This window comes from Salmo salar, chromosome 18 (assembly GCF_965601325.2).
Source record: "Salmo salar chromosome 18, fSalSal1, whole genome shotgun sequence".
Taxonomy (NCBI): domain Eukaryota; kingdom Metazoa; phylum Chordata; class Actinopteri; order Salmoniformes; family Salmonidae; genus Salmo; species Salmo salar.
Genome location: NC_138308.1, coordinates 71,111,469 through 71,132,619, shown reverse-complemented (window position 1 = coordinate 71,132,619; position 21,151 = coordinate 71,111,469). Strand labels below are relative to the sequence as shown.

Genomic DNA, 21,151 nt, shown 5'->3' with positions numbered 1-21,151 from the left:
CAGTGACCATAGCCACGAAGTGAAGCTCGAGTCCATAACAAATGGTCTTGAGTTTATTATTGCTTTTATACAACGGGTTACCAGCATTAAAAAGCCAGATTCTTTCCCAAACCATACATTTTTCAACAAAACGTGACGCTACATTCACTAACACTGGTTGTCAAGTGCAATTTTAAGCCTTCTCTTCGTATTGAATGCCATGTAAAGCAAAACTACCCAAGTGCTGGTTAAGGAAAGGGGGATACCTAGTCAGTTGTGCAACTGAATGCTGCATTCAACTGAAATGTGTCTTCCGCATTTAACCCAACCCCTCAAATAGTTCTAGAACTTTGCAGGTTGCTATGGAGGCTCTTCCCCCTTGCTAGCTAGTCAAGTACACAGCTAACACAATCACTTCAGACTGAAGCTGGAAAGACAGCCAACGCACTGCATTTTGTTTAGTTTTATCTGTTTTACTGTTGACATGTCTTTGTATAAACACATAAAAATGCAGATTCACGATTTCAACTGGCTGAGAAAAGCTGCCTGTCTGTCTTGTCCCAACTCCCAAATTTCAACATTGAAACAATGTTGCAAATGTCGGAGATATTGTCTAGATGCTTTTTACAGTGGAGATCAAGTTTATACATTGCATGGCTGGGCAGATGAGACAGTATATCTGTAAAAGTATTAGTAGTAGTAGTAGTAGTAGTAGTAGTAGTAGTAGTAGTTGTTGTGGCCGTGTGTATATTGTCTAGTATATCATGGGCAGGATGGACTTGAACAATGGGAAATCCAAACCAACCGTTAAAGTGTGATAACACATGGAGGCTACTATGCAAATGTATGTGAAGTGACGATTCAGTCGTGAAATCTTGCTTGTGGACTGATCAATTGGAAAATCTATGAGATGTGTGGTGAATACTGTACGCATTGATTGAATGATGATTGAGATGGTTTACCATTGCAATACTATCAATATGATTTCTGTCAATAACTGCTGAGATATGATAGCATTAGTATGATTATTAATTACATACCAGTGAGGACATTGGTTTTCACCTTGACCTGTTGTATGAAGTACAACCACTGAGCCAGTTCTCTTCCCATTATGTGTGTGTGTGTGTGTGTGTGTGTGTGTGTGTGTGTGTGTGTGTGTGTGTGTGTGTGTGTGTGTGTGTGTGTGTGTGTGTGTGTCCCACATAGAAATAGAATGAATAGAGCAGGCTTGGAAGTTCTAACCCCGACAATTTGACTAGTAAACTCATGGGTACTGTACAGTACACTCGCAATGGCTGCCTGGTATTGTGATGCAATAATTTCCATGGTAATTGGAATGTTCTATCAACTGATGCTGGATTGCCATGGTAATGTAGAATGTTAATTCAAATCATAGATGCGGTAAAGAGGTCAATCGGACTCGACCAATACAATGGAATTGTCATGGAAATACGTGGGGGAATGGGCAGTGGGGGGAATGATCCCGAATCTCCTCATTGCCCCCCAGTAAAATGTGCCCACATTTAGGCTATTGTTTATACAGTGCTTTCTGAAAGTATTCCGATCCCTTGACTTTCAGCCTTATTCTAAAATGGATTCAATCAAAAATTCTCAGCAATCTACACACAATACCCCATAACGATAAAGCGAAAACCAGTTTAGACATTTTTGCAAACATATAAAAAAAAAAAGTATAACTTAATTACACAAGTATTCAGACCCTTTGCTATGAGGCTCGAAATTGAGCTCAGGTGCATCCTGTTTCCACTGATCATCCTTGAGATGTTTCTACAACTTGATTGGAGTCCACCTGTGGTAAATTCAATTGATTGGACATGATTTGGAAAGGCACGCACCAGTCCTACAGTTGACAGTGCATGTCAGAGCAAAGACCAAGCCATGAGGTCGAAGGAATTGTCCGTAGAGCTCCGCGGATTGTCGAGGCACAGATCTGGGGAAAGGCCAAACTGAGCAATCGGGGGAGAAGGGCCTTGGTCAGGGAGGTAACAAAGATCCCGATGCTCACTCTGACAGAGCTCTAGAGTCCCTCTGTTGAGATGGGAGAACCTTCCAGAAGGACAACCATCTCTGCAGCACTCCACCAATCAGGCCTTTATGGTAGTGGCCAGACGGAAGCCACTCCTCAGTAAAAGGCACATGACAGCCCGCTTGGAGTTTGACAAAAGGCACCTAAAGACAATCAGACCATGAGAAACAAGATTCTCTGGTCTGATGAAACCAAGATCAATGCCAAGCGTCACATCTGGAGGAAACCTGGCACCATCCCTGCGGTGAAGCATGGTGGCAGCATCATGCTGTGGGGATGTTTTTCAGCGGCAGGGACTGGGAGACTAGTCAGGATCGAGACAAAGATGAACGGAGCAAAGTACAGAGATATCCTTGATGAAAACCTCCTCCGGAGCACTCAGGACCTCAGACTGGGGAGAAGGTTCACCTTCCAACAGGACAATGATCCTAAGCCCCAAGCCAAGACAACGCAGGAGTGGCTTTGGGACACGTCTCTGAATGTCTTTGAGTGGCCCAGCCAGAGCCCAGACTTGAACCTGGTCAAACAGCTCTGGAGAGACCTGAAAATAGCTGTGCAGCAACGCTCCCCATAACCATGTAACGTCATGAAAATAAAAGAACAGTTAAAACCGTTTAAATAGGACTACATTCATTTTAGGATTTGTATTTATTTTGTATTTTCATATAGATAAACTTGACCTAATAGCAGGAGTGTTTACTAATGATTATTAGCAATTGTTTTGCTAACTTTGTCTCTCATTTCAACTTTCTACATCTCCTCCTCCTCCCAACTGATGATGCGCAAGGGTGTAGGGCGTGCTATCGGCTACGGGCCCTACAGTAAAAAATGCACATTTTCAGTGCTTGCTAGTAAAACAAATTGGACTTCTTTTAAAAAAGGTTGGATGTGTCTGACTATTCATTAATTATTCAGCAGCAGTCAACAAGGTTGTACAGGCCCTGAGGCCTATAATGCGCTAATGTTTGTGTCAAATGGAAGATGTGCCATTTCAATCTAACCAGGCATGGTATAATTTGACACCGAATATTTTTCTTCCTTTATAGCCCAGCTGTTTTTTGTTGTTGTTTTTTTTAAACATGCATTCAAATTATAATAGGCCCTCTCAGTATTTGACAAATCTTTCCAACACTCTCCCCCTCGATAATCAGCGTCGCTGATAAATGGGTTATGGACATGTTGAGTGTATTTGTTTCTATTTTAATGATTGTCAATTTCATCTTCATACTAGAGCAGAGCTGTCCCCTTCATACTTTCCTTGTCGATACATTATCTTACAGCCATCTTTCAGAAAGCCTAAGGTAGGCCTAGGTTGTTTTTGTATAGGTTTTAAGGAAAGCTGAAATAGGGAGAATGAGGATGGAGATGAAAAGAGGAGAGGGCAAAACAACACTGTTTTCACTCTGCCTTGAAGGCTGTAGTTAGTCAGTGTGAGCCCTGAGTGAGAGAGGCAGCATGGAGACAGAGACCGTAAAAGCAGAGGCACTGGCTAGCAGAGAAGCTGGCACAAGCCTCTCTTTATAGCTGCAGGCGGTGTGTGTGTGTGTGTGTGTGTGTGTGTGTGTGTGTGTGTGTGTGTGTGTGTGTGTGTGTGTGTGTGTGTGTGTGTGTGTGTGTGTGTGTGCGCGTGAGTGCGTGTTTGTGTGTGTGTGTGTGTGTGTGTGTGTGTGTGTGTGTGTGTGTGTGGTGTGCGTGCGCGTTTGTGTTTGTGTTTGTGTTTGTGTGTGTGTGTGTGTGTGTGTGTGTGTGTGTGTGTGTGTGTGTGTGTGTGTGTGTGTGGTTGTGCGTGTGAGTGTGTGTGTGTGTGTGTGTGTGTGTGTGTGCGTGCGCGTGCGCGTGTTTGTGTTTGTGTGTGTGTGTGGTGTGTGTGTGTGTGTGTGTGTGTGTGTGTGTGTGTGTGTGCGTGTGTGTGTGTGCGTGCGTGCGTGCGTGTTTGTGTGTGTGTGTTTGCGTGTGTGTGTGTGTTTGACACCGGTGACATGCTGAGAGGAACAGAGTCAGTGGGTTCGGCAGGGAGCAGATAATTAACAGAAAGGCATCCATTAAAATAATAATATGGGCTTTGAATCTCGTCGGTAGGCAGGGATCACATGGGTCAACGAGCCATTTACAGGCAGCATTAATGCCTTTTTAAAATGCCTGATGTCCTTTAATTGCCTTATAAAGTTATCCTTAGGCAGGGTTCTCTTTTAAAATGCCTTTTACCTAGACCATATGAGAGTCATAATGGCAGGGATGGAGTAATTACTAGTTTGGTAAGAGTGAATGAGATGTAAAGAGCTGCTCAATGATCGTTCATTGAGTAGTTACTTTCACCTGTACATCTCCAGCTTTGGACCATATGAGCTCAACCTATCACTCCTCAATGTGTCTCAACCATATCCTCACTGTCCCCAGTCCCCTTGTACCCCTTCAACCCCAGCCATCTCTTGACACATGCTCTCTCTCCAACTAAGTGTCCCTCCAATCTACTGTCCCCTTAAACCGTATGTCCCTCCAACCCACTCACCCCACCAATAGGCAAACCAATGTACTCCTCCACTAATGATTTCCCGCCTCCAACTCCCCACCCATGCCCCCTTATATCACCCCTTGCAGTTCCGCAGGTAGTCACTTACTATGTGCAGCTCCAGGTAGTCTCCCAGTCCCTCTGCGCTTTCCACCCTGACCAGCACAGCCTCCTTGAGCTGCGTGCTGAATCCCACCGCCAGCCGGTCTGCCCGTGTGCTCGGCCGGTCGTTGGGGGGCCAGGTGTATGTGATGAGGGCTCCTCCTCTCCCGAAGATGTAGGTTGTCCCAGCTGTGGACAGAAGAGGGCCAATGTGTCATATATAATGGATACTATTCCATAGACCTATATCATGTGGTGCAGTAGAAGATCAAATCCAAAGAACAAACTATCGAAAAACAAAGCTTTGGTTTAAGGTAGGTGCTTGTTGTTGAGCCATAGCAGGTATGTCTTCCCTAATGTGGCGCACACAAAGCAGTGCTTTCTGGGACAGAGCCTATTCTTGCACATCAAAATCATTCAGTTTCTACAGTGTAACGTGGCAAGTTCAATTCCCCTTTCTCCTGGTTGTATTCTTCTGGCGCTGACTAATTATCGCTGCGTGGCAGGGGAGACGGAAGAGCAGGCGGAGAGAGGGAGGAGGAAGAGGAGGGAGGGACGAGGAAGAGGAGGGAGGGAAAGAAATTAGGAAAGGGGGGTGACGACGAGGTGTGAGATGCGATGGTTGGAAGTGATGTAGGCAGTGAGAGAACAGTTCGAGGCAGAGTGTTCATCTGTTCCACCGCTACACCACTCTGTTCTGTTGTAGTGTTCCTGTTCAAAGGCATTAGGGCAGTTCAAGATGAGAGGAGATACATGGAAGGAAACTGCTCTAAAATGGCTGTCGGTAGGAAGGCAGCCATGTTGCAGAGAGATTGAGGAACAGAGGCTGTAACAGTATCAGCAGCACGCACACTCAGGTGCGAGTCCCGTCCCCCCCCTCTCTATTCGCCTCAGCATGAAGCACGTGATGCCTCGGCTCTCTGGGTCCCAGCCTTCCAATCTAATTTTCTTTTCTAAATAAACAAGATGCGTGACTGAAATACTATAACTAGCCCACAGCATGAAAAACCGGCTTAGAGGAAGAAGATGCACAACAAAGGGTTTCGATTTCTCCCCTCCTCTATCTGGCAGGGAAGAATGCAGAGCATTGTGGGATAAATGTAAATTATGATGATGATGAGGATGAAGATGATAAAGAGTCATTAACACTAACATTAAATCAACACTACTCAATCCATAGACAATTCCAGATGTCATTCCCAGAGCAAAGTTTTACAATCAATACCTCTCTTTCTCGATTTGTCAGGGTAGAATGCAGAACATTGTCAATAAATCAATAGAAAGGATGATGGTGAGGAGGAGGATGATGATGATAACTGAAGACAGAAAATTCCCACCACATATAAACTCAGCAAAAAAAGAAACGTCCCTTTTTCAGGACCTTGTCTTTCAAAGATCATTTGTAAACATCTAAATAACTTCACAGATCTTCATTGTAAAGGGTTTAAACACTGTTTCCCATGCTTCTATGAACCCATTTTGGTTCAATGAACCATAAACAATTAATGAACATGCACCTGTGGAACGGTCGTTAGACACTAACAGCTTACAGACGATAGGCAGTTAAGGTCACAGTTATGAAAACTTAGGACACTAAAGAGGCCTTTCTACTGACTCTGAAAAACACCAAAAGAAAGATGCCTAGGGTCCCTGCTCATCTGCGTGAATGTGCCTTAGGCATGCTGCAAGGAGGCATGAGGACTGCAGATGTGGTCAGGGCAATAAATGGCAATGTCCGTACTGTGAGACACCTAAGACAGCGCTACAGGAAGACAGGATGGACAGCTGTATGGGCACAAACCCACCGTCGCTGGACCAGACAGGACTGACAAAAAGTGTTCTTCACTGATGAGTCGCAGTTTTGTCTCTCCAGGGGTGATGGTCGGATTCGCATTTATCGTCGAAGGAATGTGCGTTACACCGAGGCCTGTACTCTGGAGTGGGATCGATTTGAGGGTGGAGGGTCCGTCATGGTCTGGGGCAGTGTGCCACAGCATCATCGGATGGAGCTTGTTATTGCAGGCAATCTCAACGCTGTGCATTACAGGGAAGACAATGCCACCAGCCATACTGCTCGTTCTGTGAGTGATTTCCTGCAAGACAGGAATGTCAGTGTTCTGCCATGGCTAGTGAAGAGCCCGGATCTCAATCCCATTGCGCACGTCTGGGACCCGTTGGATCGGAGGGTGAAGGCTAGGGCCATTCCCCCCAGAAATGTCTGGGAACTTGCAGGTGCCTTGGTGGAAGAGTGGGGTAACATCTCACAGCAAGAACTGGCAAATCTGATGCAGTCCATGAGGAGGAGATGCACTGCAGTACTTAATGCAGCTGGTGGCCACACCAGATACTGACTGTTACTTTTGATTTTGACCCCCCCCCCCCTTTGTTCAGGGAGACATTATTCCATTTCTGTTAGTCACATGTCTGTGGAACTTGTTCAGTTTATGTCACAGTTGTTGAATCTTGTTACGTTCATACAAATATTTACACATGTTAATAAGTTGGCTGAAAATAAACGCTGTTGACAGTAAGAGGATGTTTCTTTTTTCGCTGAGTTTATATTTAGAATATCTGCATCTCAGTTTACTCATACCGCAGTAAATCAACACTACATACTCTATTATCAATTTAATTCCAGATGTCATGCCCAGAGCAAAGAGATTAACATCTCTTCAATTCAACACCTCTTACCACCGTAATAGCACAAACTCAAAAGCTGCAAAGTACCTTTTGCCAAATAATCTTCAAAGAAACTTTATTTCCACTTCCCCCTCTAAGTGTATGATTTTTTTTCAGTTTCTTTTATTTAGTCCTTGTCCTGTGTGGTGGCAGGTTGGCTGTCTGCAGAAGTGGTGGCCACCTGCTGTTACGGCGACCCTGCAGCAGCCCACTAAGCGAAGAGACAAAGAGGTGACGAGGCATCTAATGAGGTAGTCTGGCAGGTTCTCCCTGACTGAACCCACGTCTTAGTGTTTCAGAGACACCCAACACCTGCTCCAGGTCTGCTAGACCACTGGTGCAGAGACAATGCATGCAGAGCCATGCTAACCACCAACCACCTCTCCCTTTTCTACATGCAAGGGATGGGGTAAAGAAAGAGGAGTAGACGTGAGACGTGGAGGGAGATGGATGCGGTAGAATAGGGAAAGCGAGAAGAAATGATAGCAAAAGAGTGGGAGAGAGGAAGCGGGAGAGAGAGAGAGAACAATAATAAGAAAGAGATTGGAAAGGAGAGAGAGAGAGAAACTAACCCTATCTCCATCCACAGTTTCTATGCGAGTACAGTCATACCGTACACAAACCATGACAGCTGCGATGGAAACAGGAAGTTTCAGTACAATTTTATAAATGGCGACAGATATTTTGATTGTGGGATGTTTTTGTGTCTGCAAAATTAATTTTGCGAGAAATGGTAGTTGAAACGCCTTTAAGCGCAAATATTGATATAACACCCATCATAATAAAGCTGGAGTCACTCGGTGATCTGGTGGGTGGTCCTCCCACTACGACTCGGGAAAGCATGCAGTTTATTAGGCTACAGATGAAATAAGTTATGATGAACTTCACAGAGTGGTGAAAGTGCAAGTTGATCTCGATGCTCCTTTCCAATACATTTCGAGGGTCTCATTCTGGTGACATGATGATTGTTGCTTGACTGTCGTTTGACAAATACAAATATTATCCATAATAATCGTTCATGTAGACTAGCCTACCCGCACTGTATCTGTGAGCTGTTGGCTAGAGCGCAGGTGCCAAGACCAGAGTAGACACATTTGCTACTCAACGCAACAGTCTTTTTTTTACAAAAATATCGGTAGAGATGAAAATGCGATGGAAACACACTGAACTTTTGATTTTTATTCGGTATATGAAAACAAGTGAAATAGTACATTGTGTGCACTACGTCATCCCTCACTGATTTTTTTTATCCACAAGTCCGTTTGGTGGAAACACACCACTGTTGGGAAAATGCGCATATTTTCTTTATGCAGATTTTTGATTGAATATTTGCATGAAAATCTGGCGCCAATTAGACGGAAACCTAGCTACCGAGAGAGATAAAAGGAGATGGAGACAGTCCGAGAAAGAGTCTGAGCTATCAGCATAACACCAAGTCTCCACACTGCCCATTTGATACTTAAAACTCGAGTTAAAACTAAATGAATAAGGCCTTGGGAGACTTCCCTCGGCAAACAAAACTCGGGGTAGACTATGGATTTTCCACTGACCTTGACCGGCCTGCCTCTAATCAAGCAATCGGTTCTCTCTGTTTCACTGGAATAACAATAATGATGAAAACACTCCGTGGCACTTATGTTTATTTTGCAGACTGAAAAAAGAGCTAAATATTGAATGCGTTTGTCCAATTAGCTCGAGTTGTGATCGATGTCTGCCAATCAATGCTCTCTACCTGGAACAGAGAGGCGTGAGGATAGATCAAACATCTCAGGATGCCCGTTGATTATTATTTCCATTTTCAGGGCCAGTTTGGTCATTTGATTGGAATAAAAATAACATTTTATCTTTGGTCGTGGCCGGTGGAAAAATAATCATAAAGCGCCCCCGAATCAAAAGTGTAATGGAAAAGCAGATTGATTTTAATTTTCCCTATACAGGGCAGGTGGAGTGTGTCGTGTGTGTGTGTGTGTGTGTGTGTGTGTGTGGTGGGGTTTGTTCTATTGGACACTCTCTGTGAATAGCCATTGATGTGGGCTAAAGCAAAGCATTCTGGGACACTTTTTTCCCCACAACAGGTATAAAATAAACAGGTCGTCACAGACCACACCAGATGTCTTTCATCCCCGACAGACCCACGTCTACTGCATTCAGCCCATAGACATGATGTATAACACTGTGGCTTATGTCAAAAGACTTCATTCATTTTAATGTTCTATGTAATTGTGTGATTCAGCCTTTCTGATGATTCACAGTGACGAAGGACAAGTTAATCCTGTAACAACAACAACACTGTTTCTATATTTAATAGCGGCTAGACAGAGAAACAAGAAAGTGTTTCTTCAGACTCAGTCCTTAAACCCTCTCTGTCGTTGTTTCTGTTCATAAATGAACCAAGTGGGTTGTTGGTGTAGTTAGTCCATGTGACAAAGGAGTAACACTGCTATACTGATATCCTTTTGAGAGCAGACAGAAACATTGCAAAGGTTTGGTTCTGATGAGAAGTTTCACAATGAAGTGACTTGGTTGACTGGATATGGCAGAAAGGGCATTATCCAACGCGAACTCTGTTGATCTCAACACGAACAGATACAACAGAAACACGCACGCACGCATACAGTACCAGTCAAAAGTTTGGACACACCTACTCATTCAAGGGTTTTTCTTTATTTTGACTATTTTCTACATTATAGAATAGTAGTGAAGACATCAAAACTATGAAATAACACATATGGAATCATGTAGTAACCAAAAAAAGGGTTAAACAAATCAAAATATATTTTACATTTGAGATTCTTCAAAGTAGCACCTTTTGCCTTGATGACAGCTTTGCACACTCTTGGCATTCTCTCAACCAGCTTCACCTGGAATACTTTTTCAACAGTCTTGAAGGAGTTCCCACATATGCTGAGCACTTATTGGCTGCGTTTCCTTCATTCTGTGGTCCAACTCATCCCAAACTATCTCAATTGGGTTGAGGTCGGGTGATTGTGGAGGCCAGGTCATCTGATGCAGCACTCCATCACACTCCTTCTTGGTTAAATAGCCCTTACACAGCCTAGAGGTGTGTTGGGTCATTGTCCTGTTGAAAAACAAATGATAGTTCCACTAATTGCAAACCAGATGGGATGGCATATCGCTGCAGAATACTGTGGTAGCCATGCTGGTAAATTGTGTCTTGAATTCTAAATAAATCACCAACAGTGTCACCAGCAAAGCACCATCACACCTCCTCCTTCATGCTTGACGGTGGATCCACAAATGCGGAGATCATCCAGCCTCTACTCTGCGTCTCACAAAGACACGGCGGTTGGAACCAAAAATCTCACATTTGGATTTTCCACCGGTCTTGTGTCCATTGCTCAAGTGTCTTGGCCCAAGCAAGTCTCTTCTTCTTATTGGTGTCCTTTAGTAGTGGTTTCTTTGCAGCAATTCGACCATGAAGGCCTGATTCACGCAGTGTCCTCTGAACAGTTGATGTTGAGATGTCTGTCACTAGAACTCCGTGAAGCATTTATTTGTGCTGCAATTTCTGAGGCTGGTAACTCTAATGAACTTATCCTCTGCAGCACAGGTAACTCTGGGTCTTCCTTTCCTGTGGTCGTCCTCATGAGAGCCAGTTTCATCATAGCGCTTGATGATTTATGCGACTGCACAAAGTTCTTGAAATGTTCCGTATTGAATGACCTTCATGTCTTGCCATAATATGATGGACTTTGTCTTTTACCAAATAGGGCCATCTTCTGTATACCCCCCTACCTTGTCACAACACAACTGATTAGCTGAAACGCATTAAGAAGGAAAGAAATTCCACAAATTAACTTTTAACAAGGCACAACTGTTAAGTGAAATGCATTCCAGGTGACTACCTCTAGAAGCTGGTTGAGAAAATGACAAGAGTGTGCAAAGCTGTTATCAAGGCAAAGGGTGGCTACTTTGAAGAGTATAAAATATATTTGGATTTGTTTAACACTTTTTTGGTTACTACGTGATTCCATATGTATTATTTCATAGTTTTGATGTCTTCACCATTATTCTACAATGTAGAAAATAGTAAGAATAAAGAAAAACCCTTGAATGAGTAGGTGTGTCCAAACTTTTGACTGGTACTGTACGTGCTCACACACACTCACCTTTGGCAGTTTGACAATCTACTCCAGCGACTGCCACTGATACGGGGTTGATTGTGTCAGATAGCTATTTCTCTGTAGGCCCATAAAAAAAAATGTAACTGCTGCGGGTAAGAGATTGGCCCATATTATCTAGCGTGAAAATAGTCTGAGGAAGCCTGGCCTTTTACTCTGATGGGGTGGGACAGTGTGTGTGTGGAATCGTGTGTGTATTTGAGTGAGTGTGTGTGTGTGTGTGTGTGTGTGTGTGGGTGTGTGTGTGTGTGTGTGTGTGTGTGTGTGTGTGTGTGTGTGTGTGTGGTGCGATGTGTGTGTGTCTGTGTGTGTGCAGTTCTCAAGCCCAATTTGATTGCACTGCAGAATTAACTTTCTGGTCCACCCCTATGGTGTCCACACTGCTCTTTAGATTCTGCTCTAAAGAGCAGTTTGACGTAACACTGACCATGACGACCAATGGAATTTAGAGAAAATAACACCTGTATCGCAATGGTATGGACGCACAGGAGTGGAAACTACATTGATTCTACAAACAAGTTTTGGGCTACAATAATTCACTAGCTTGGTTTTTTGGCAAACTGCTCGAGACCCTGCTCTTTCACTGTGTCACAAAATGGAGGTAATGGGATAAAGGGATGTACGGGAGGATAAGCGAAGGAGGGATGGAAAGGAGGGAGGTCAGAGACGAACAGTTTTACATGCAGATAAGGGGAACTTCTCTCTGAGGGTTGATAGGTAGGACGTTGATAGGTAGCCCGGATACAATACCAGGCCTGCTTATCGATTATGCCAAAAATGCACTTCTGCCTGATGACACGTGCGATAGCTCTGGGGGCGTCTCTGGAATGCCACACGAGAGTGATAATGGGCCGACTCAAAGATGTAATCACCAACAGTCACACGCGCCCTCCCGAATCAAACCACGCACACAAACACACACACACACAACCCACCCCACCCACATCCCCCCCACCCTCCCACTACGCAGCTGCAGGAACATTCTTGCCGGGCTCCTAATAACCTGCCAATCAAAGATTCCGGGGCAAACAGAGGTTCAGCCCTTGGACTCTCCCAGTCTTAATTATTCCTCACATTCACAGGCTGCAGCGCACCACACATTCACAGCGAATGACAGATTTTGGGGGGAAATAACGAGAAATGTGATATTAGCCAGGTTTCACCTCTGATTATGTCAACGGCGGGAACAGACAGCATCTTGGGGGCAGAGGGAGGAAAATGGTTCCTTCTACATGTGGCTCATTGGACGAACCAGAGCCAACGAGACGCAGGGAAGAGTTAAAGCGAGACACCAACGTCTCCAGCATGGTGCCATCATTATTATGCAAGACTCTAGAAAGGTCAGGATTCTTTGTTCTTCCCTATATCTGAGAAGATACACCCCTGTGGTGGTTGCCTTGGCGATTTGTGCTCTTCTTGTTAGCGCACCGCGGGGCAAATTAGCATTAACATCATACTAATTACCCTCTGGTGTAAGAAAACAAACGAGGGCTAATGACTTGCACCTGTCGCTCCATCTCTCCATTGGTGACCTTATGAAAAAAGCGGCTCACCTCGTTGGAACCAGCCTTGTGAAAATTTGAGGGGCGTAAAGTTCACAATGCACAACAACACATCCATCACTCTATTATGGGAAAGAACTCACATTAAAAGGGTATTGGGATGGAGAAAAGTAGGAAAATGGACTCGTCTTGTACTGTGGCCTAAATAACAAGTACTCAGCTGTATGGGCGAAGCTAGCTCCTAGTGTCTATTTTGCAAATCATATTACAATTAAAAGAGACTCTTGGCTCTCCCAGTAGCTTATAAAAGCATATAGCTCATTGATTCCATAAATGAAATTAGCCTTAAACATCTAGGAACCCAAAGGTATATATATATATATAAAAAAATTTAAAAGCCTTATTTACATAAGTTTCAGACCCTTTGTTATGAGACTCCAAATTGAGCTCAGTGGCATCCTGTTTCCATTGATCATCCTTGAGATGTTTCTACAACTTGATTGAAGTCCACCTGTGGTAAATTCAATTGATTGGACATGATTTGGAAAGGCACACACCTGTCTATATAAGGTCCCATAGTTGACAGTGCATGTTAGAGAAAAAACCAAGCCATGAGGTCCACAGAATTTTCCATAGAGCTCCGAGACAGGATTGTGTCGAGGCACAGATCTGGGCATTGAAGGTCCACAAGAACACAGTGGCCTCCATCATTCTTAAATGGAAGAACTTTTGAACCACCAAGACTCTTCCCAGAGCTGGCTGCCCGGCCAAACTGAGCAATCGGGGGAGAATGGCCTTGGTCAGGGAGGTGACCAAGAACCTGATGGTCACTCTGACAGAGATCTAGAGTTCCTCTGTGGAGATGGGAGAACCTTCCAGAAGGACAACCATCTCTGCAGCACTCCACCAATCAGGCCTTTATGGTAGAGTGGCTAGAGGGAAGTCACTCCTCAGTAAAAGGCACATGACAGCCCATTGGAGTTTGCCTAATGACTCTCAGACCATGAGAAACAAGATTCTCTGGTCTGATGAAACCAAGATTGAGCTATTTGGCCTGAATGCCAAGTGTCACATCTGGAGGAAACCTGGCACCATCCTTACGGTGAAGCATGGTGGCGGCAGAATAATGCAGTGAGGATGTTTTTCAGTGGCAGGGACTGGGAGACTAGTCAGGATCAAGGCAAAGATCAAAGGAGCAAAGTACAGAGAGATCCTTGATGATCCTGTAGCTCAGTTGGTAGAGCTTGGTGTTTGCAATGCCAGGGTTGTGGGTTCGATTCCCACGGGGGGCCAAGTACGAAAAAAAAAAAAAATGTATGGAATGAAAAAAATGAAATGTATGCATTCACTACTGTAAGTCGCTCTGGATAAGAGCGTCTGCTAAATGACTAAAATGTAAATGTAAAATGAAAACCTGCTCCAGAGCTGTCAGGACCTCAGACTGGGGCAAAGTCTCAATGGGACAAGTCTCAATGTCCTCGAGTGGCCCAGCCAGAGCCCGGACTTAAACCTGATTGAACATCTCTGGAGAGACCTGAAAATAACTGTGCAGCAACGTTCCCCATCCAATCTGACAGAGCTTGAGAGGATCTGCAGAGAAGAATGTGCCAAGCTTCTAGCATCATACCCAAGAATGCTCAAGGCTGTAATCACTGCCAAAGGTAGTCCAACAAAGTCCTGAGTAAAGGGTCTGAATACTTACAGTTGAAGTCGGAAGTTTACACACACCTTAGCCAAAGACATTTAAACTCAGATCTTCACAATTACTGATATTTAATCCTAGTAAAAATTCCCTGTCTTAGGTCAGTTAGGATCACTACTTTATTTTAAGAATGGGAAATGTCAGAATAATAGTAGAGAGAATTATTTATTTCAGCTTTTATTTCTTTCATTACATTCCCCGTGGGTCAGAAGTTAACATACACTCAATTAGTATTTGGTAGCATTGCCTTTAAATTGTTTAACTTGGGTCAAACGTTTCGGGTAGCCATCCACAAGCTTCCCACAATAAGTTGGGTGAATTTTGGCCCATTCCTCCTGACAGAGCTGCTGTAACTGAGTCAGGTTTGTAGGCCTCCTTCCACACGCTTTTCCAGTTCTGCCCACACATTTTCTATGGGATTGTGGTCAGGGCTTTGTGATGGCCACTCCAATATCTTGACTTTGTTGTCCTTAAGCCATTTTGCCACAACTGTGGAAGTAGGCTTGGGGTCAGTGTCGATTTGGAAGACCCATTTGCGACCAAGTTTTAACTTCCTGACTGATGTCTTGAGATGTTGCTTCAATATATCCACATCATTTTCCTCCTCATGATGTCATCTATTTTGTGAAGTGCACCAGTCCCTCCTGCAGCAAAGCACCCCCAGAACATAATGCTGCCACCCCCGTGCTTCACGGTTGGGATGGTGTTCTTCGTCTTGGAAGCGTCCCCCTTTTTCCTCCAAACATAACGATGGTCATTATGGCCAAACAGTTCTATTTTTGTTTCATCAAACCAGAAGACATTTCTCCCAAAAGTACAATATTTGTCCCCATGTGCAGTTGCAAACCGTAGTCTGGCTTTTTACGGCGGTTTTGGAGCAGTGGCTTCTTCCTTGCTGAGCGGCCTTTTAGGTTATATCGATATAGGATTTGTTTTACTGTGGATATAGATACTTTTGTACCTGTTTCCTACAGCATCTTCACAAGGTCCTTTGCTGTTGTTCTGGGATTGATTTGCACTTTTCACACCAAAGTACGTTAATCTCTAGGAGACAGAACGTGTCTCCTTCTTGAGCGGTATGACGGCTGCGTGGTCCCATGTTGTTTATACTTGCGTACTATTGTTTGTACAGATGAACGTGGTACCTTCAGGCATTTGGAAATTGCTCCAAATGATGACCCAAACTTGTGGAGGTCTACAATTTGTTTTCTGAGGTCTTGGCTGATTTCTTTTGATTTTCCCATTATGTCAAGCAAAGAGGCACTGAGTTTGAAGGCCTTGAAATACATCCACAGGTACACCTCCAATTGACTCAAATTATGTCAATTAGCCTATGAGAAGCTTCAAAAGCCATGACATCATTTTCTGGAATTTTCCAAGCTGTTTAAAGGCACAGTCAACTTAGTGTATGTAAACTTCTGACCCACTGGAATTGTGATACAATGAATTATAAGTGAAATAATCTGTCTGTAAACAGTTGTTGTAAAAATGACTTGTGTCATGCACAAAGTAGATGTCCTAACTGACTTGCCAAAACTGTAGTTTATTAACAAGACATTTGTGGAGTGGTTGAAAAACAAGTTTTAATGACTCCAACCTAAGTGAATGTAAACTTCCGACTTCAACTGTATGTAAATGTAATAATTAAAAAAAACTGTTTAATATAAATTGGCAAACATTTCTAAAAAAAACTGTTTTTGCTATGTCACTATGGGGTATTGTGTGTAGATTGATGAGGAAAAGGCTGTAACCTAACAAAATGTAGAAAAAGTCAAGGGGTCTGAATACTTTCCCAAAGGCACTGAATCCTACGAAATGGATGATGGACATCCACAAATGAATACATACCATATACAAAACGTAACATATCATACTACGTTTACTATAAATGGTGGCTGGGATGGAGAGTAATGGCGAAGCCAGTGCAAACGACCTTCCGTCTGAGACAAGGTTAAAGGAAGTTATGGATGGAGAGGGAGTGGACGGAGTGAGGTGGGCGAGCAGATGAAGAAGAGAGAGAGAGAGAGAGAGAGAGAGAGAGAGAGAGATACAGAGAGAGATACAGAGAGAGATGTGTGTGTGCTTTTCATTCCTCTGTACTATATATTCTACAGGCTGCAGGACGTCCCACTTCAAAGGCGTTTGGGGATGAAGAGTGAAGAGATGAAAGGAAGATGCTCTGTGTGTGTGTGTGTGTGTGTGTGTGTGTTGGGTCTGACACATGAACAAGATGAGCTTTCATGCGTGGGTCAATCAACATGGGGTTTGGGCTTCTGCACAGCTGTTCTAGATGAAAGCTGTTTGCCGTTGCTGAAGCCTTCATGAAAAATGTCCTGTGAGCGGAAACAATTTCTGGCCATAGGAAATGCATTTTGCATCCCATTACTAAATATGGCTGGTGAATAAATTTTCACTCAACCACACGGTACGGTAAAGAGATCCTGAGGTTCAGGTTGACCCGAGTGACCTCATCTACTGTGGTCACAGAGGGGTTAAAATCACCCAGATACCTTTAGTGTGGATAGGGGTTAGATGGGGACAGACGTTGAAAACATTTCAAAGCTGTCCGCAACCAAAGACCACAAAGGGCAATGGTCAGCCATCTTAAATGTCATCGCCTGGAGCCGCCACGCCTGTCAAAGGAGGATATTTCGTACAGCGAGGCCTGCCAAAGACAGAGGAGCCGAAGATATGAAGTAAAACAACTGTCTGTCCAACGGACAGACCCCTTCAATGAAAAACAAATTGAGCAAAACCAATAATGGGACGAGATAAAGCCCGAACAAAGGAGCGCAAAGGGGAACAGGGAAGGAGATTCACTGTGGCGTGTCTTGAACCAGAACATTTAGCTGGAAGCATCCCTCTCTCAAATCTCTCCTTCCATTAAACCTGGTAGTGAGTGGTTCAAACAAAGCTCTCTCCTCCTGCATCTGCAGCTGCACTCGCGGCAGGTAGCCTAGTGGTTAGAGCGTTGGGCCAGTAACCGAAAGGTTGCTGGACAGAATCCCCGAGCTGACAAGGTAAAAATCTGTCGTTCTGCCCCTGAACAAGGCAGTTAACCCACTGTTCCCCAGTAGGCCGTCATTGTAAATAAGAATTTGTTGTTAACTGACTTGCCTGGTTAAATAAAGGTTCAATTAAAAATACAAATAAAACAGCCCTGTAGCTTTCCTCAATTCATTGGTCTTTCTCCTTTATATCTTCTCCAATCTTCTCTCATCACCCGTCTCTCTCTTTTTTCCCCCTTACTCTCTCTCCCTTTCTCGCTCTCTTTCCCCATTCTCCCACCTCTCTCGCTTCCACCCTCTCCCTCTTTCTTTCCCTCCCTCCCTCTCTCTCTCTGCCAGTGGTACATAGCAGGCTGCTGTTCCATAGCCCCTCCATTTGTTGGCCGGCTCTGCCAGGGCGGACCAGCCAGCCAGGCCGAACCACAGTAAATAAGGCATATTAACAGAGAGGGCGAAGCAATAAACAAACACATAAACAAACAAAGAAACTAATACTGGAGGGTCTGGAGGAGGAGCAGGGCCGGATGGTTGGGTTGTCACTAGTTACCACAGCCACAAAGTCTCGCAGCGTTCGAAAGGGCATCTCCCGGTTGCAACGTTACGCAACAGGATAAGACGACTGATTCTTAGGCATTCTGGATGGCTTCTCCTCAGGCTATGTATGTTCAAGCTGAAAGTCTATCCTGATGTACGAATCTGTAATTCTACACACGTGGTGCAGGGCAATTATTCCTTCCAAAGCTGTCTATAGGGGGTTGATAGAATTTAATGCAGCTTTCCCGCTCTGTGGAAACGTACACAAAACCAAAGCATAAAGAGATGCGCCAGTCAGCTAAAAGGGCATCAGGCAGCTATTCATCTGGCGCCTCAGACTCATTTGCTGTCTATGGCCGCCAGTGGAAACACAGCTTATCTACGTGTCAGCCAATTTGGGACTGCTTAGAGACCGCTGAAGGCAGGGCAAAAGGGTTGAAAATCAGGATATATAGAAATCACATATGCCACATTGAGCTCACTGACTGGAATAGGAAGACAGATTGTTGTGTGTTTGGTGGGGGGTGGGGGTGGGGGTGGGGGGGGCTGGAGAAGGAACCTTTTCTACTGCAGTAGTGACAGAAACCCCCATAGGCAGCCATTGTTTTATGAAAGTAGTGCTTGCCGAATCATTCATGTATTTGAATAGTGCCCCTTTGAAACTTGACGTGTCAACTGAGATCTCCATACATTATATGTCCATATGTTTGCGCTGTAGTTATGTTGTTGACTGTTTGTAAATGTTCAGGTCCCATCTCTCATATGTAATTTGTCCTCTGCTCTTGGAAATAGCTGGAGGGGACTATCAGCCAAAAACAATGGCCATATAAAAAAAATGATTTTGATAGATTCCTGTTTAAGAGAGTCAAACAGTGGCGCACAAAATGTACTGTAGCTCCAGGCCAGTTCAGAAGCTATACAGCATATTTGTAAACTACTTAGGAATCATTGATGTGATGGATAACAAATATATTATGGATTTCTCAAAGCTCAAGTGACTTCCTATTAAGGAGAAACTTTGCAAATACCAAAACACAAAAACACTGTAAAGAATTGCATTTGAAACATCCAATTTTGTTTAACTGTGTCCTATATGGCCATGTATTGCTAAATACACATGACGTTATGTCCCATTAACGTATAATACTGTGACATTAACATAGAAAGGAAAGTAAATACTTTTCCAGCCTGGTAATAAAACTGAAAAAAGAAGCTCCCAAAAAACTGAAAAACAGTACTTTGACTTAATGACATGAGTCAGGCATGCTAGTATACACGCAGCACACAGACATCTTGTGAGCGAGAATAACTAGCCTCCAATAAACAAAAACAAATTTCCCGAGCACGTAGCCCCGTGTACACTCTGTGGCTAATTCCTCTCATTAGCGAGCCAACGAGGGCGGCGTGACGCACATTTCATCCTGCATTTGAGTCGACAACATCTCCAAAACAGCCTCTACCAGAGCCACGCGACCGTGAGAAATTACGTTTGCCTGAAAACCACGTTTTCCCTCCAAAACAGAACAACTGCTTTTATCATTGTAATGATGTCCAGTGTAACAGATGTTTGAAGGACTGTATTAGATTGGTTTCGAGAACGTCATAGATGAGGACCATAAAGGCCTTGAGGTCTCTCCACTCTCCATATTTGCCTTGGAAATGTTTCTTTCAAGCATGTTTTGTTACTTTTGGTGCAACAACACCTTTCTGTTGTCTGTACTTAACGTTGAAGTCGGAAGTTTACATACACCTTAGCCAAATACATTTAAACTCAGATTTTCACAATTCCTGACATTTAATCCTAGTAAAAATTCCCTGTCTTAGGTCAGTTAGGATCACCACTTTATTTTAAGAATGTAATATGTCTGAATAATAGTAGAGAGAATGATTTATTTCAGTTTTTATTTCTTTCATCACATTCCCAGTGGGTCAGAAGTTTACATACACTCAATTGGTATTTGGTAGCATTGCCTTTAAATTGTTTATCTTGGGTCAAACGTTTCGGGTAGCCTTCCACAAGCTTCCCACAATAAGTTGGGTGAATTTTGGCCCATTCCTCCTGACAGAGCTGGTGTAACTGAGTCAGGTTTGTAGGCCTCCTTGCTCGCACACGATTTTTCAGTTCTGACCACAAATTGTCTATAGGATTGAGGTCAAGGCTTTGTGATGGCCACTCCAATACCTTGACTTTGTTGTCCTTAAGCCATTTTGCCACAACTTTGGAAGTATGCTTGGGGTCATTGTCTATTTGGAAGACCCATTTGTGACCAAGCTTTAACTTCCTGACTGATGTCTTGAAATGTTGCTTCAATATATCCACATCATTTTCCTCCTCATGATGCCATCAATTTTGTGAAGTGCACCAGTCCCTCCTGCAGCAAAGCACCCCCAGAACATGATGCTGCAAACCGTAGTCTGGCTTTTTTATGGCTGTTTTGGAGCAGTGGCTTCTTCCTTGCTGAGCGGCCTTTCAGGTTATGTCGATATGGGACTCGTTTTACTGTGGATATAGATACTTTTGTACATGTTTCCTCCAGCATCTTCACAAGTTCCTTTGCTGTTGTTCTGGGATTGATTTGCACTATTCGCACCAAAGTACGTTCATCTCTAGGAGGCAGAACGTGTCTTCTTCCAGATCGGTATGATGGCTGCGTGGTCCCATGATGTTTATACTTGCGTACTATTGTCTGTACAGATGAACATGGTTCCATCAGGCATTTGAAAATTGCTCCCAAGGATGAACCAGACTTGTTGGAGATCTACAATGTTTTTCTGAGGTCTTGGCTGATTTCTTTTGATTTTCCCATGATGTCAAGCAAAGAGGCACTGAGTTTGAAGGTAGGTCTTGAAATACATCCACACGTACACCTCCAATTGACTCAAATGATGCCAATTGGCCTATCAGAAGCTTCTAAAGCCATGACATCATTTTCTGGAATTTTCCAAG

The 21,151-nt window shown here is 43.8% G+C and overlaps 1 protein-coding gene across 8 annotated transcripts in view; it reads right to left on the bottom strand.

Annotated features, from left to right (window-relative positions):
- nrxn2b (neurexin 2b) overlaps positions 1 to 21,151 on the bottom strand; it is a 937,590-nt gene that overhangs the window by 122,293 nt on the left and 794,146 nt on the right. For all 8 annotated transcript variants that reach the window (XM_045701329.2, XM_082965087.1, XM_082965083.1 and 5 more), the window contains one exon: positions 4,645 to 4,826. In XM_045701329.2, coding sequence (XP_045557285.1) covers positions 4,645 to 4,826 — 182 coding nt within the window. The remainder of the gene's footprint in view (positions 1 to 4,644; positions 4,827 to 21,151) is intronic.